Here is a 13,589-nt window from a genome sequence, read left to right on the forward strand (position 1 = left end):
TTGAAGAGTACTAATGAGGAACTTTGCTTGACATAGATGGGTAGCTTGTTCCAGAGTATAGTAAGTCTCTGGGACAGAAACCTAGCCCTCCAGCATGTCCTGTTTATTGTGGTGACAAGGTTTAGGTCCTTAGAGCATGTAGCTCAGAGGGATTGGGATTTCTTTAGCTGTGATCATGCAGCTTATGTTTCATAATGGGCCTTATAAGGGAAGAATACATGGATGTTATGACCACCCTTGGGTTCTGGGGTTGTGTTCATCTTTTTCCACCACTCAGAATAATATGACATCATTTTTGGAAGCTCCTGTGCTCAAGACTACACGTTAGTTCTAGTACATGCCATAATGTCAAACATCATTTGCCTGTGTGTGCCTAACCCAGACCACTCAATTTTTTGATCATCTTCCACAGTTCTGATCATGATCCTATACCATTTGCTTGGTTAAGTTCCTGTGTTCATTGCCTACATACATCATCAGTCCAAGCAGGGTGTTCAGTCTGTTTCATGGAGCTATCTTATATTTTGGGAATTTTTCTTGGGTTTGTCAGTCATGTTTGGAATTTAGGTGGGAGGAGGGTTTAATATAGTGTTAATAGTATTTTACTGAATTACTCAGGTCTTCCTCCAAAGAAACATCAACTCAGGTCTTCCTCTTACTGATGACAATGAGTCTGTGTTACCTAACAGCTGCACAAGGTAATATAATGAATGCCTACTCAACAGGTTATGTTTGGGGCCTACTATAGATCCTTGTAACCAATAGCTAATGTCAAGAATGTAGAGAAATTATTTTACCATTTCATTTCTTCTGCACCAAGTAGTTATGGAGCTATTGTAGTGATGAGTTAGTGAACCCTAAGGATGGCAGTTTATGTAAGTGTTTCTGATGGGAGAGAGTATGAAAGTTTTTGATGAGTCTAGAAAAATAGGGGGTAAAAGGCTTCAAGCATGTCTGTGGGCGTTGACAGTAACAAGCAGTAGGATGAAAGTACATACTGAGAATTTTGCACAGATCAACTTACATTTAAAAAAACTGCAAACAAAGATTGTTTAAATTAGAATTTTAATTACAACTGTTTTCAAAATGTAGAGATTTTCTAGTTTTGACAAATGAATTATTTCTCCACAATTTGTGCATGAGACCATTCCTTTATGTTTGCAATCAGCTCAGTGCATTGGTGAGTTGTGCTTTTGAGATTACAAATGCAACAAAAAAGGCCTTGTGATTACCTTTTGGCTTGGGTAGCTATTTTAGCCTCACACTTGGCTTTGTGGCAAATGTTTCATTTTAGTTCTTGTGTATACTCAGATATACTACTGAGGGGGTCATTGGGAGTCATCTGTCATTTTGTTCCTTCTGCATACTTGGAAGGGCTGCTGAAGGGTTTATTGATGGTAATGTTGCATTACATATGGTTACATTACTTAGAATACAGCACAGAAATGTAATTATACTGTAATATGCCAGCATATAAAACATCAGATGTACCATTGACTAATTAATAGTGTAATGTAAAATAAGCAGACTAGAAATCGCTTCTGCTTGTATTATTCTATTTGTGATTAGTAGTTGCATGAGTGAGATAAATGTTATCACTTGTTGACAACTGCCAGCATGGAGCTACCATATTTTTTGAGCATTTTCCCTGGCTTTGTCAGTCATGTGTGGAATTTAGGTGGGAGGAAGGGCTCAGTAATATGTAAGTGTACTATTTTACTGAATTACTCAGGTGTTCTCCTTACTGATAATGAATCTGTGTTACACAACAGCTGCACAAGGTAATATAATGAATGCCTAGTCAACAGGTTATGTGCAGCAATTATCACCTTTGTCTGAGCATGCATAACTTTGCAGTACTGAAAGGAAGGCCATTAGCACATTAGCATTAAGTTCATTTACAATACAGCAGTGAGTTATTATCACTTTTCTGGTAAAAGTCTCAGCTGCTGTCACTGTTATTCACATAAGTAGAAGTCGTTATCACTTTGACGAATGCACAAGCCAGATTGTGTTTTTTCTCTTTGTAGTCATTGCAAGCCACCCCCCTCCATTCTTCATCAACTAGCTATCCTCCAAAACATCTGATGTTTATATATATATATATATATATATATATATATATATATATATATATGTATATATATGCATATGTGTGTATATCGATATATATGTATGTGCATAACTTACTCGCACATATACACATGAATATCAGTATGGCAGTGGCCTCTCTTGGGAGATAGGGTGATGCATCTGCATACATTGTAGTTCATTTAGAGAGGATTTACATGTGCCCTTTCTGTGCCCCTTTGTCAGGTACTGGCCAAACCCTTATGCACCAAGGTGAGGAAGGTTTCACTTCAGAGATTTATGCCAACTTCTCTTGTGTTGGTGAGTGCATCATGGGGGGCATACCCAGCCATCCATGGATCTTGTGATTGACCTGGATTGCAGTTGGGAACTTGGAGACTCTTCAGTTCAGCCCCATTGTGCTGCTGTCCTAGGTAGAAATGGCCTCAGGGCTGCCACTGTGATGCAGTGTTTCCCCCCAGAAAAGGACACATGCAAAAAGACAAAGCCTGGGGCAGAATTAGTCTTTTCACATGTTGTCTTGGGTCTTGGTTGAGCTCTCCACTTAGTTTCCCTCCCTTCAGGTGTAGTAAATGTATGTAGGTCAGGGTAAGACCCTTTACATTAGCTCCCCCCTTTGAGTCCTTATGACCATTGCCGAAAGGACACGTACATGGAAAAGGTAGAGGTAAGGCAGAGTGCTGGCGCTGCATGCAATCAGGAGTCATTGCTGCTACCAGCAGTCTGAGTGGGTAGCCAGCACAGGTATGGGACACTTCAGACGCCCACGGCCTGAAGTCCCGTGCCTGTCCTAGGCATATTAGTGGAGTTGCAGTCCTTACCCTGTTTTTTATCTTTACATGTGCCCTTTCTGTGCCCCCTTGTCAGTCGTTGTGTGTAATTTTGTGTTTTCACGGGTGGTAGGTATGTACCTCCGCAGCGTCATCACCACTTATATACCTTATGAAAAGAATAATGCCCCTGTGGATAGGAGTGAAGATATGGATGGTCTAACCAGGTAATGCATTATGATATACATATATATGTACTTTTCCAATAGATCTGTCAAACATCAGTAGTAATCTGTTTGCATTTTCTTTGCTGTACAGGTTTGTCCACATTCTGACACTGACATGGCTTCACGAGCAGGAGAACGACAAGTGAGAGTGTGGGTATGTGGCCATTCCTACATTCACTGGGCTGCCAGCCATGCCTCCATAACTGAAAACCAGTACAACATGAGTTTCTCCACATCCAGTCTGACGGTATACTGGACTGCAAGAAGAGGTATGCATTGGAGCAGAGTACTGCAGTTGTTGGAAGAGAAGTGTTCCATCTACCCTGAGCCCAAAATCCTTGTTGCTGCACATTGGAAGGAATGATGTCATCAGTCAACCACTGAGAAGGCTGCGGTTTTAAATCAGAGCAATTTTTGAACACCTGCAGTCGTGGTGGCCATGTTGTCATTTTGTGTGGTCGGTGGATCTACAATCTGTCCTGACAGCATCACCACAAAAGATGTTCACCTGTTCAGAAGGGATGGCGTTCACCTAACTGAGGAAGGCATTGCCTTGTTATTGACTGACATCCACAATGGTGTGAGGAGAGCTATGCAGGATTGGAAATATGCAGCTTGTGAGAAGAATGGAAAACACCCATGACCAAGTAGGGACCAGTATGGTAAGTACAACTCTATTATGAAATGTGTTGTGTAAAATATATTTTATGAGTTTGGCAAATAACTGTGGTAAGAAGCTGGTGAAGATGCTGAGAAAGAACTGTTTCAGGAGAGTGCTAGCATGTACAATCGAATATGTATTGTATGTGTATATGTATAATATTGATAGTTCCAACATATAAAAGAATTGGGCCTGTATGTTGTACACATGTGCAGATATCTGTTTGTTTCGGACTTAGGTTATGGAAATTATGATTTTTTTTCATATTTTGGTAAATAACTTTGCGAGGGAGCATCTGAATGTGCTAAGTAATACCTCATTTTGAAGACAGTACTGATAGTTCTAACATGGTAAAAGAATGGTGCCTTTATGTTGTACTCCTGTGCAGATATCAAAGTTTGTTTCGGACTTAGGTTATGGAAATTTTTTTTTTTTCATATTTTTGGTAAATAACTTTGCAAGGGAGCATCTGAATGCGTTAAGTAATACCTCATTTTGAAAACAGTATTGATAGTTCTAACATGGGAAAAGAATGGTGCCTGTATGTTGTACTCATATGCAGATATCAAAGTTTGTTTCGGACATGGGTTATGAAAATTATGATTTTTTTTTTTCATATTTTGGTAAATTAACTTTACAAGGGAGCATCTGAATGTGCTAAGTAATACTTCATTTTGAAGACAGTATTGATGGTTCTAACATGGGAAAAGAATAATGCCTGTCTGTTGTACTCATGTGCAGATATCAAAGTTTGTTTCAGACTTAGGTTATGGAAATTATGATTTGTTTTTCATATTTTGGTAAATAACTTTGCGAGGGAGCATCTGAATGTGCCAAGTAATACCTCATTTTGAAGACAGTATTGCTGGTTCCAACATGGTAAAAGAATTGTGCCTGTATGTTGGACACATGTGCAGATATCAAAGTTTGTTTGGAATTAGGTTATGGAAATTATGATTTTTTTTTCATATTTTGGTAAATAACTTTGCAAGGGAACATGTCAGTGTGCCAAGTAATACCTCATTTCGAAGACAGTGTTACTCCTTACAACATGGTAAAAGAACTGTGTCTGTGCACTCTACACATGTACAGATATCACAGTTTGTTTAGTCTTGTACAATTATGAAAATTATACATTTACAACACTTTTCATTATTATGCCCATATCTTTGCAAGGGAACATGGTGATCACACAAATGATGCATCATTTTGAAGCTGACATCCAGATGCACAACTTCTACACTGATATGTAGGCTCTGTCTGTTATAGGTGATGAGATATTATGCTTTGTTTATTTATCAATTATGAAAAATATTATATTAATCATATTTCTTTGAATATCTCTGTAAAGGAGCATCACACAGTAATGGTTAAGGTATAATTTTAAAGCTGACATTCATACTAACAAATTGCATTCGAATTGTATGGGTCTGCGTGGTACATTGACCAAGATATTATGCTTTGTTTTTCCAAAAAGGTAAAAAATATGCACAATATCAGCATTCCTTGCCAAATATTTAATAATCACTTTGAGATACACTATCAACATTTACACTGTTGGTAAGGTCAGTGTTTGCTGAACAACGTTCGCATTTACATTTTTAGTCTAGCTCTTATAGTTAAAGAATTATGAACATTTGTTTTCTGTATGGTTTTCTGTATGGTTTTAGAAATGGATTTTCTGAAAATGAGCTCAGGCTGCACTGTTGTTCCTATGGTGGAATTAAGCAGGCAGCTTTTCCTGAGGTGCTCCGGAGTGAATGAGTTAATGCCAGGGTTTTCATGACTGGTAAGAAGGACAACTTCCTATCACAATTATTTCTCTAACAGGGAAAAATATTTGGTTTAGTGTAATTTGGCTTTGTGACTTCTTAACAGATTATTTCACTAAATTATGAACAGAAACAAAAATGATTTCTGTAGTCTTGGGAGAGGTCAAGTTTCTAAATCTGCCATACTTCACTGCCATATTTTGGAAGCAGCTTTAGCTCTTTTGTCAGCCAATCTTTTGAATTTGTTCTTAAGGAGTCTTGCTGCAACAAAGAAAATTAAACTACAAGTTAAGTGAGAGCTTCTGAAGCCCAAGAGTGGTCTTGAGTAAGAATATGGGTGACTAGTCTAAGGTGAAGAGGTGGGGGTTTGAAGATGGATGTACTTACGTGCAAGTTGGTCAACTTACCAGGATCTACAGCTTTAAATAGGGGGGTGATAGATATTTCCAAATGTCTACCAAAAAAAAGGATATACTATGGCAAAAGGTGTGTGTGGGGGGGTGTCATGAAGTATAAAGCCAGTTAGAATTTGCTTTTCCACAATTAAGGATTTATTGATTTATTTATCTTTATAATAAATAATTCTGGAACAGGACACTTGAAAATGAACAGGCAGAGGAATTCAAAGGTGCTGCAAGTATGTGTTGGGAGGGATCACGGAAAGATGGATACAACTTGACTGTGAAATGACAGAAAGCAATAGCAAGAAAGTACAGTTGTGTAAACTTAACATAAATGTAGATGTTTAAGTGTATTCACTGATGAAATCCTGATTTGTGGGATTTCCCACAGTAGAAGCCCTTGGCTGTCCTGACTACCAGAGAAAAATCTTCCTCCTCCAACAGCTGGCGGACACCCTATCCAACGTCAGTATGCTCGGGTATAAGGGGAGATGGCCAGTGCCATGAGCTCAGTTTTTTATTGCCCCCTAAAAGTAGGTGCCCCTCAAGATGTGCGCTGATGTCCAGGAAGGGGAACACTGAAACCTAAGAAAGGGAAGTGTAGGAAGAGGGACCCCTGACTGAGAAGAAGCTTGTTCAAGCCTACCCTGTAGGCTAGGGGGGAAAGGAGGGATGGAAAGAATACTGCAATAGTGAATACACCCAAATATCTACATTTATGTTAAGTATACACAACTGTACTATGCTTTTCATGTTTCACTGTTGCAGTCCTAACTTGTTGGATGATTCCCAAAGAAGAGGGGATGACAGATTAAGGACAGGTGAGGATGCAGTGCAAGATGGCAGTGGCAAATCCTGCTCTGCACTTGGAGAAGGCTAACAGATGGTAATGTTTGGTAAAGGTATGCACTGAAGACCAGGTAGCAGCTTCCAGGAGGTCTTTGGTGGGTACCCCTTTCAGGAAGGCAGTAGAGGCAGCAGTTGCCCTAATGGAGCGTGTCCTCACAGCATCATCAGCTTCCTACTATGATGGCTTCAATAAAAGGAAATATAGTGAAATCCATTTTTAGATGCATGCTTGGAAACAGGTTTCTATTCAGAACCAGTGGCAAAGGCCACAAAACAGTTGGTCTGAATTCCTCCTAGTCTTTGTTTGTCTAGATAGTAGTGGAGCTGCCTATGCACATCCAAGGAATGAAGTATTCTTTCCCCTTGTTTTGTGACTTGGGGAAGAAAGTAGGCACATGTTTGGCATGACTTAAGGAGGTCTCTATCACTACCTTAGGCATAAAGGTGGGGTTAGTTCCGAGTGAGACTCTGGGTGGAAGATGAGGAAAGGTTCCACTGGCATGAGTATTTGTAGTTCAGAAACCCTTCCAGCAGAGGTAATGGCAATCTTCTATGTAAAGAATTTTGACTCAGTGGAAGCAGCTGGTTCAAGTGGTGGACAAGTAATTTTCTTCAGAACAAAATGAAGGTTCCAAGCTGAGACCCAGAGGCCTTATGAGTGACCTGGTGTGAATCACTCTCCCCCAAAGAAACTGTTTCATAAGGGGTGAGAGAAGATTGGAGGTTGGGCAAGAATGCTAGCTGAAAAAGCAGTGGCATGAATTTTTATGGAGTAGGACAGACCTTTGTCAAAGAGGTGGCCCACACAGATTTTGGCTAGATGAGGATTCTGTGTATTTTGCCCATACCAAAGGGAGAATCTTTTCCATTTAGCACAGTAGGATTTCCAAGTGCTAGGACTTCTGGCCTCTTTTAGAATATCCTGAACTTGTTCATCTAGAATAGGAACCCTTCAAGGTGTTAAGGTATCCTCCATGCTGACAACTGGAGGGTCTCTGCTGGTTGGGGTGTACAATCTTTCCCTTGTCCTATGTCTAAAGGTCCAACCTCTGTGGCAGCGGCAATGGTCTCATGGTTAAGTTGATTAGGAGGCGGTACCAGTGCTGCCTGGGCCAGACTGGGGCCATTAGTGTTACTCCTGGCCTATCTTCCTTTATCTTTAGGCATACTCTGGGAAGCAGGGGAATCAGATGGAAAGCATAGAGGAACAGGCCTGTCCAAGGGAAAGAAAACACATTTGCCTTCTAGGTGGACTCTATTTTGTCCCTGGGACCCTGGAGCAAAACCTTTCCAATTGAGCATTCGCCTTGGTGGAAAAAGGTCTATTTGAGGCACTCCCCATCTTTTGGCTTTACTGAGAAATATTTCCAGACGTCGAGGTGCCACTCCCGGGGGTCTGACAGGATTCTGCTGAGGTGACCTGCTAGTCGGTTGTGCACACCTGGTAGGTACTGTGCCAATAGGTGTAATCCCAAGGAGTGTGGTGTTTCCCAAACTTTCACTGATAGGTGTCAGAGAGGTAGGACTGTGTCCCCCTCTGTTTGTTTAGATACCACATGACTGCGGTATTGTCTTGTTTTCACTACTAGCACTCCTGGTTTCCATTTTTCTTAGAAAGCTATTAAGCCTTTTTGGACAGCCACAAGTTGTTTTAAATTTACGTGTTTGTTTCTGAACCTGTTGTCCTACTTCCCTTGGGTCTGGAAGCAGCTGAAATGGACTCCCCAGGCTACTTCTGAGGCATCTGTAGTATTTGTCCCGGAGAGGTGAATCTGAAGGGGAAGGCATCTAGGAGGTTAGATTTTACATGCTCTGGGAAGACCTGCTCCCTCAGCCAGGCATGTCTTCTGATGACAAAGCCTTTAGCTACAGCCCTGCTGGAGGCTTTCATAGAATCATACCCACAGTGCAGGGAGTGTTTTGCTACCTGGGAGATGGAATTACTGAAGTCTAGAAACTCTTCAGGGAGACTCTTTCTCTCTGTAATCTTAAGTTTCTGCTTCATCTGATCCAACAAGGTTTTCTGGTATTTAATCATGTGGAATTGGCAAATCAGTGCCATCACAGAAAGGGTAGCAAAAGTGTAAACCTTTTAACCAACTCTACCTAGGGCCCTACTTTCATTATCTGTTTTCAAGTTATTTTGGAAGGAGCTAGCTTTGTCTCCTTTTCGGCCAGGGGTCACAATCTCTGGGTCAGTTACAGGTTTTAACATATGTTTGTGTGAATCCAGAACCCTATAAAACCAATCAGGCCTTCTAGGAGCAGGAGAAAGTGTGGCTTCAAAGAGGAGTCCTGAAATACATCATCCACTACCTTTAAAACAGGAGGTATTGGTGACGGCTTCATGTCCTGATAAGTCTAGAAAATCCCTTATCCTTCTCTTGGACTGAGGGTAATCTTGAACTTCTCAATGGAAGTGTTCCCTCAAGATGTGCAGGGTTTCCCCAAAGGAAATATCTTCAGGAGAGGAAGCAGAAGCCAGGTTCTCCTCTGAGTTCAACTCTTCAAATAAGACAATGGAAGGACTCTCTTTAAAGAATCCTCATCTGACACAAAAGGGTCAGAAAAGACTTCTGGAAGGATGTCCCTTTTTCTTTACCTGGGGAGGATTCATGTGGGGGATGTCTGGGTCTAACAAGAGAGAGAAGGTCTTCATCCAATCTCACAAGATCCTGCTGGTAAACCTGCTAATGGGAGGTGGTAGGCCGAGGTTGGGGCTGTGAGGTTGACACTTTTCTAGGAAGTGGGCCTTGGTTTAGGACTGATGGTGATGTCTGATGAAGCATAGATGCCCAGCTCCTAACGGAGAATGGTAACTGCAATGCCCTGGCACCATGAAAAGCATGGTCGGTCTTAGCAAGGTTGTTGGAAGTCACTGCCTGCAAAGTAGTCTCAGACCCAAATGATGAAGCGAGTCCTACGGCTTGAAAAGATATCAAGGGAACGGAAAGCGTTTCGGAATCTGAACAGGTCTCGATAGGGGTCTGCACCAGCACTTCATTCACGGAAGGAAGCTGCAAAAGCTCCTCACCTTCTTCAGTGACAATAAGCCTGGGTGGACTGGCCAATGGCGAGTGGGTGTAGTCTGAGGCCCTAAGTCTGAGGCGCTTTTCATTCTCCCTTTTCCGCTTAGGAATATCTACTTTAGATTGACTGGCTTATGCCACAGGAAGCAAATGGTGTCACAACTCACTAAGGTGCCTAGCCAAAATCTCGTCCCTACGTCTAATGGTTCTACTATCAAATGAGGAACAAAAACAACAGCTCGGAATGTTGTGATCTGGACCCAAGTATCACAAAAGGAATGGAGGTCTTGGTGTGGAATTTGTTTACCACAACAGAGACAATTATTAGTTTTCTCTGACAGCCAAAAATGCAAAAAAGGTTCCCCAACAGGATACTTAGCTTTCTGGATTATTCTTTCTCTGCTGCAGACTAACTCTGCTTTGGGCTCCAAAGGCAAGAAAGAACTGAGCTCATGGTGCCGGCCAACTATCCTTACACCCAAGCATACCGACATTGGTTAGGCTGTCTTCCAGCTGGAGGAGGGAGATTTTTCTCTGGTAGTCAGTTCAGCCAAGGGCTTCCATGGCAGGAAATACCACAAGTCAGGACTGCCAACAGTGAAACACGATCATCTTGGGATTCATCTACTTCAATGATTATCTGATGTCACTTCATTGCTCACCAGGCAGATGGATAGAAAAGGGGACCTTCAAATTACATCCCAAATAGGTGAGTAATAAATCTAAACATAAACCCATTCATCACTACATAAGCACATCTCCATATATGAATCTTTATTACACCATCTAAAACTAGGCACACTATCAGTGAACAAATGTGTGTACCTTCAAATTCTCTTCAGTTGTTTCTCACCAACCATCACTGCTAGCTGTCCACCTACACAGATAGAAGCCTTCAGGAGAGTCACCATTATACACAGTGATCCCCATTCATTTCTAAAACTGAACCATTATTTTCATTCAGGTCCATTTACTTTCTCCAACTTTTCTGCCACAATTCAGTTTTGTTCACCTAATCCACAGTAATCAGTAGCAACTTGCACATTTAGTATATCCTCAAATGAGATTCCCCATTAAATAAATTTAGAAAGCTGTTACCCACATTAGTGCCCAAGATGAAAAAAAATATTGAGATGCTTTAACATTTTACCCACCTATTGCATATACATACAGTAACATTAGTAAAAACAAAAGATGCAAAGGCACAAAAACTAGCCAACAAAAGGTTTACTTACACAATATATTTTCATGTCTCATCAAGACTGTCTGGTAGATCTCAGTTTCCCGGAACCAACTGGCTTCTTCAGTTGTAAAGAATACTTTAACTGCAACTTTCTCACCACGCCATTTTCCCAGCCATACCTCACCATATCGTCCTTTTCCAATTTGACGCACCATCTGAATTTGTTTAGCAATAGTTCGTTGAACCTGTAAGAATTGTTTAAAATACACTTCACCTGTCAAAAACCCGACCATTACATAAATACAAATAAAGCATATACACATTAAGTACATTTAAAAGTTTTTTAATTCTAGTTATTAAAAAAAGAAAGAGAGCACAATTAAACAAAAATAAAGTTTTACAGCACAAACATCCAGAATTACAAATTAGCTCAAAGTAAAGGCTTTGCATTCATTTAAAAACTGAGGGGTGCAAACAGGGACTCATTGCTGAATATTTTTGACTTGAAACTTCAACTGTAACCTTTGTTTGCATTGTTTATAAGCTCTTCTCATGTCCATGTAGGGTTTCTAAATACTGTTCAACTTCTAAATGGTCTCCATACATGAAATGGGGATCACTTTATTGTAGGACCACTCAAAGTCCTATTCATGGAACATCCTGTAATTGAAAGAAATGGTTTACTTTTCTTTCCATCAGTAAGTAGGATGGGGCCTCTTGCTTTTTACCATTTTAGGGGATATCAGGCAACCAAACAAGTAAGATGGTCAATCTGGTTTACCCAGTTCTAAGCATTTTTGTTTCTTTGTGGTTATATACACCAAATCTGGATGTAGCACAAGTAGCAGAGGGGTAGGGCTACCTCTAAGTTAGTAAATGAAAGTAGCAAGAGGGGTGGGACATATCTTGCTATGATGCCAGGTTTACAACAGGGTATGGCAAAAATGTAGGAATTATAGACAATGTTTACCCTCTCTTCTATAACAAACAGTTGCATTTAAAATAGAACTCCTTGGGGGGGGGGGGGACATGAGCGTGTTAAAAGGTGAAGCATGGCAGGAGAGGATGCATGACAAAAGAAAAAATGTGAAGCTAAAGAAGAGCAATGAAATATCTGAGTGTAAAATGAAAGTAGTGTTACCACAGTGTATGCTCCATGAGGTAGAGTGGAATATGGCAGACACAGGAGAAAAACTTGACAAGTTGTTCATGGAAGTCACAAGAATAGGGGACTGACTGATGGAATACATGACAAAAACGGATAAAAAGACAGATGAGGCAGACTTGACATTCACGCTTCTGTCAGGATGAGCTGGAAACATTAAAAGTTTACTGACCATTTGGACAGTTTGTCCGTCTTAACTTTCTGGTTTTAAAAGACCACATCTGCGCTTGTTTCCCATCTTTCCTGTAACTAACCTACTGGGTAGCAGTAGAAAATCTTAAACTGATACAAGCCTTCTTGCTTAGGAGAGAGACTTTGGAGTGATTAAGTATCAGTTTTTCTGTACTTTCTTGCTGTACTTAACTGTTTTCCGCCTAAATGCAGATTTTCCAGCTTTTATTGTGATTTAAAAGCTTGTTTTTTCACATATTGTACTTATTTGACTGCCTGCACTTTTAAAATGTTGTTTTTTTGTTTAAATAATTTGTTTAACTGTTGTAGACTACACACTAAAGTATCATAGCCTTTTCTGATAATTTGTAGTCGTTTAAAGCTGTTTTAAATGTATTTTTTACTGTTTTTGCCTTATCTTTTAAAAAAAAAAAAAAAAAAAAAATCCTTGTTTCCCACCTCTCTAAGCTAGTATAGTCCAGTTTTCAGGTTAGTGCTGAATTCAGGGCTGTGATAATAGTTTCTGAGTTGCCCATACCTTACTTGGATGGAAGGAAGTTTCTCTGTTCACCTTTGAGAGAGGGGAGCTTTGAGCAACCTATCTGTCCCTGGAGGAGTGGTTCCAGCTCAGTTTGTTGGCCATTTTGGGCTAATTTCTGTTTCATTTCCCTACTATAAAAACTGCGTTTGCAAGGTTTTGTGCACCGGGCAGTGCCGGATAGCTATGGTTAAATTATTCCCGGCTCCACTGCCTCCTCTTCAGTTTTTCCCTTGAAACGAGTCTAACTCTCAACCTAAGCACTCAAAAAGCATATTACAGCCCAGCACTTGCTCAGACCTAATAGCAAGCACTAATATACCCTGATACTGATTGCCCAGCAGGGCAAGGCTCTTAATTCACCCCTCACCAACCAAGCGACTAAGCAGCTCACCCTACTATTCAGGCATGACCAAAAGGCAACTTCAGGTGCACTCTCCAGTCTAGCTGGTGAATCTGGGTATCCTGAGGCAATGTTACAACTGCCTCATGTACACAGACAACCCTCTCCTCCTACCACAAAACACTAACATATGCAAGAGATAAAGAAGTTATGTCTTACCATAACGTTCTATCTGTATTGTTGATCCTCGTTCAGTCATTATGCATGGGGTTATCAGTTCTGACCTCGGAAAAGAGCCGGCCATTTTCCAAGCTCGCGTCAGCTTCAAACTCTCTAGCTAAACTCTTACCCACAAATCCCCCTCTCCCTGTTACCTCAGATTGAGTTTG

At 40.7% G+C, this 13,589-nt stretch overlaps 1 protein-coding gene across 1 annotated transcript in view; it reads right to left on the reverse strand.

The window, feature by feature from the left end:
- The window catches only part of BMPR1A (bone morphogenetic protein receptor type 1A), a 1,674,184-nt gene that overhangs the window by 713,737 nt on the left and 946,858 nt on the right, over positions 1-13,589 (reverse strand). Inside the window, exon 9 of the mRNA XM_044056589.1 lies at positions 11,036-11,228. Coding sequence (XP_043912524.1) covers positions 11,036-11,228 — 193 coding nt within the window. The remainder of the gene's footprint in view (positions 1-11,035; positions 11,229-13,589) is intronic.

This window comes from Protopterus annectens, chromosome 14.part0, assembly GCF_019279795.1.
Source record: "Protopterus annectens isolate FY-2018-M chromosome 14.part0, PAN1.0, whole genome shotgun sequence".
Lineage (NCBI taxonomy): Eukaryota > Metazoa > Chordata > Ceratodontiformes > Protopteridae > Protopterus > Protopterus annectens.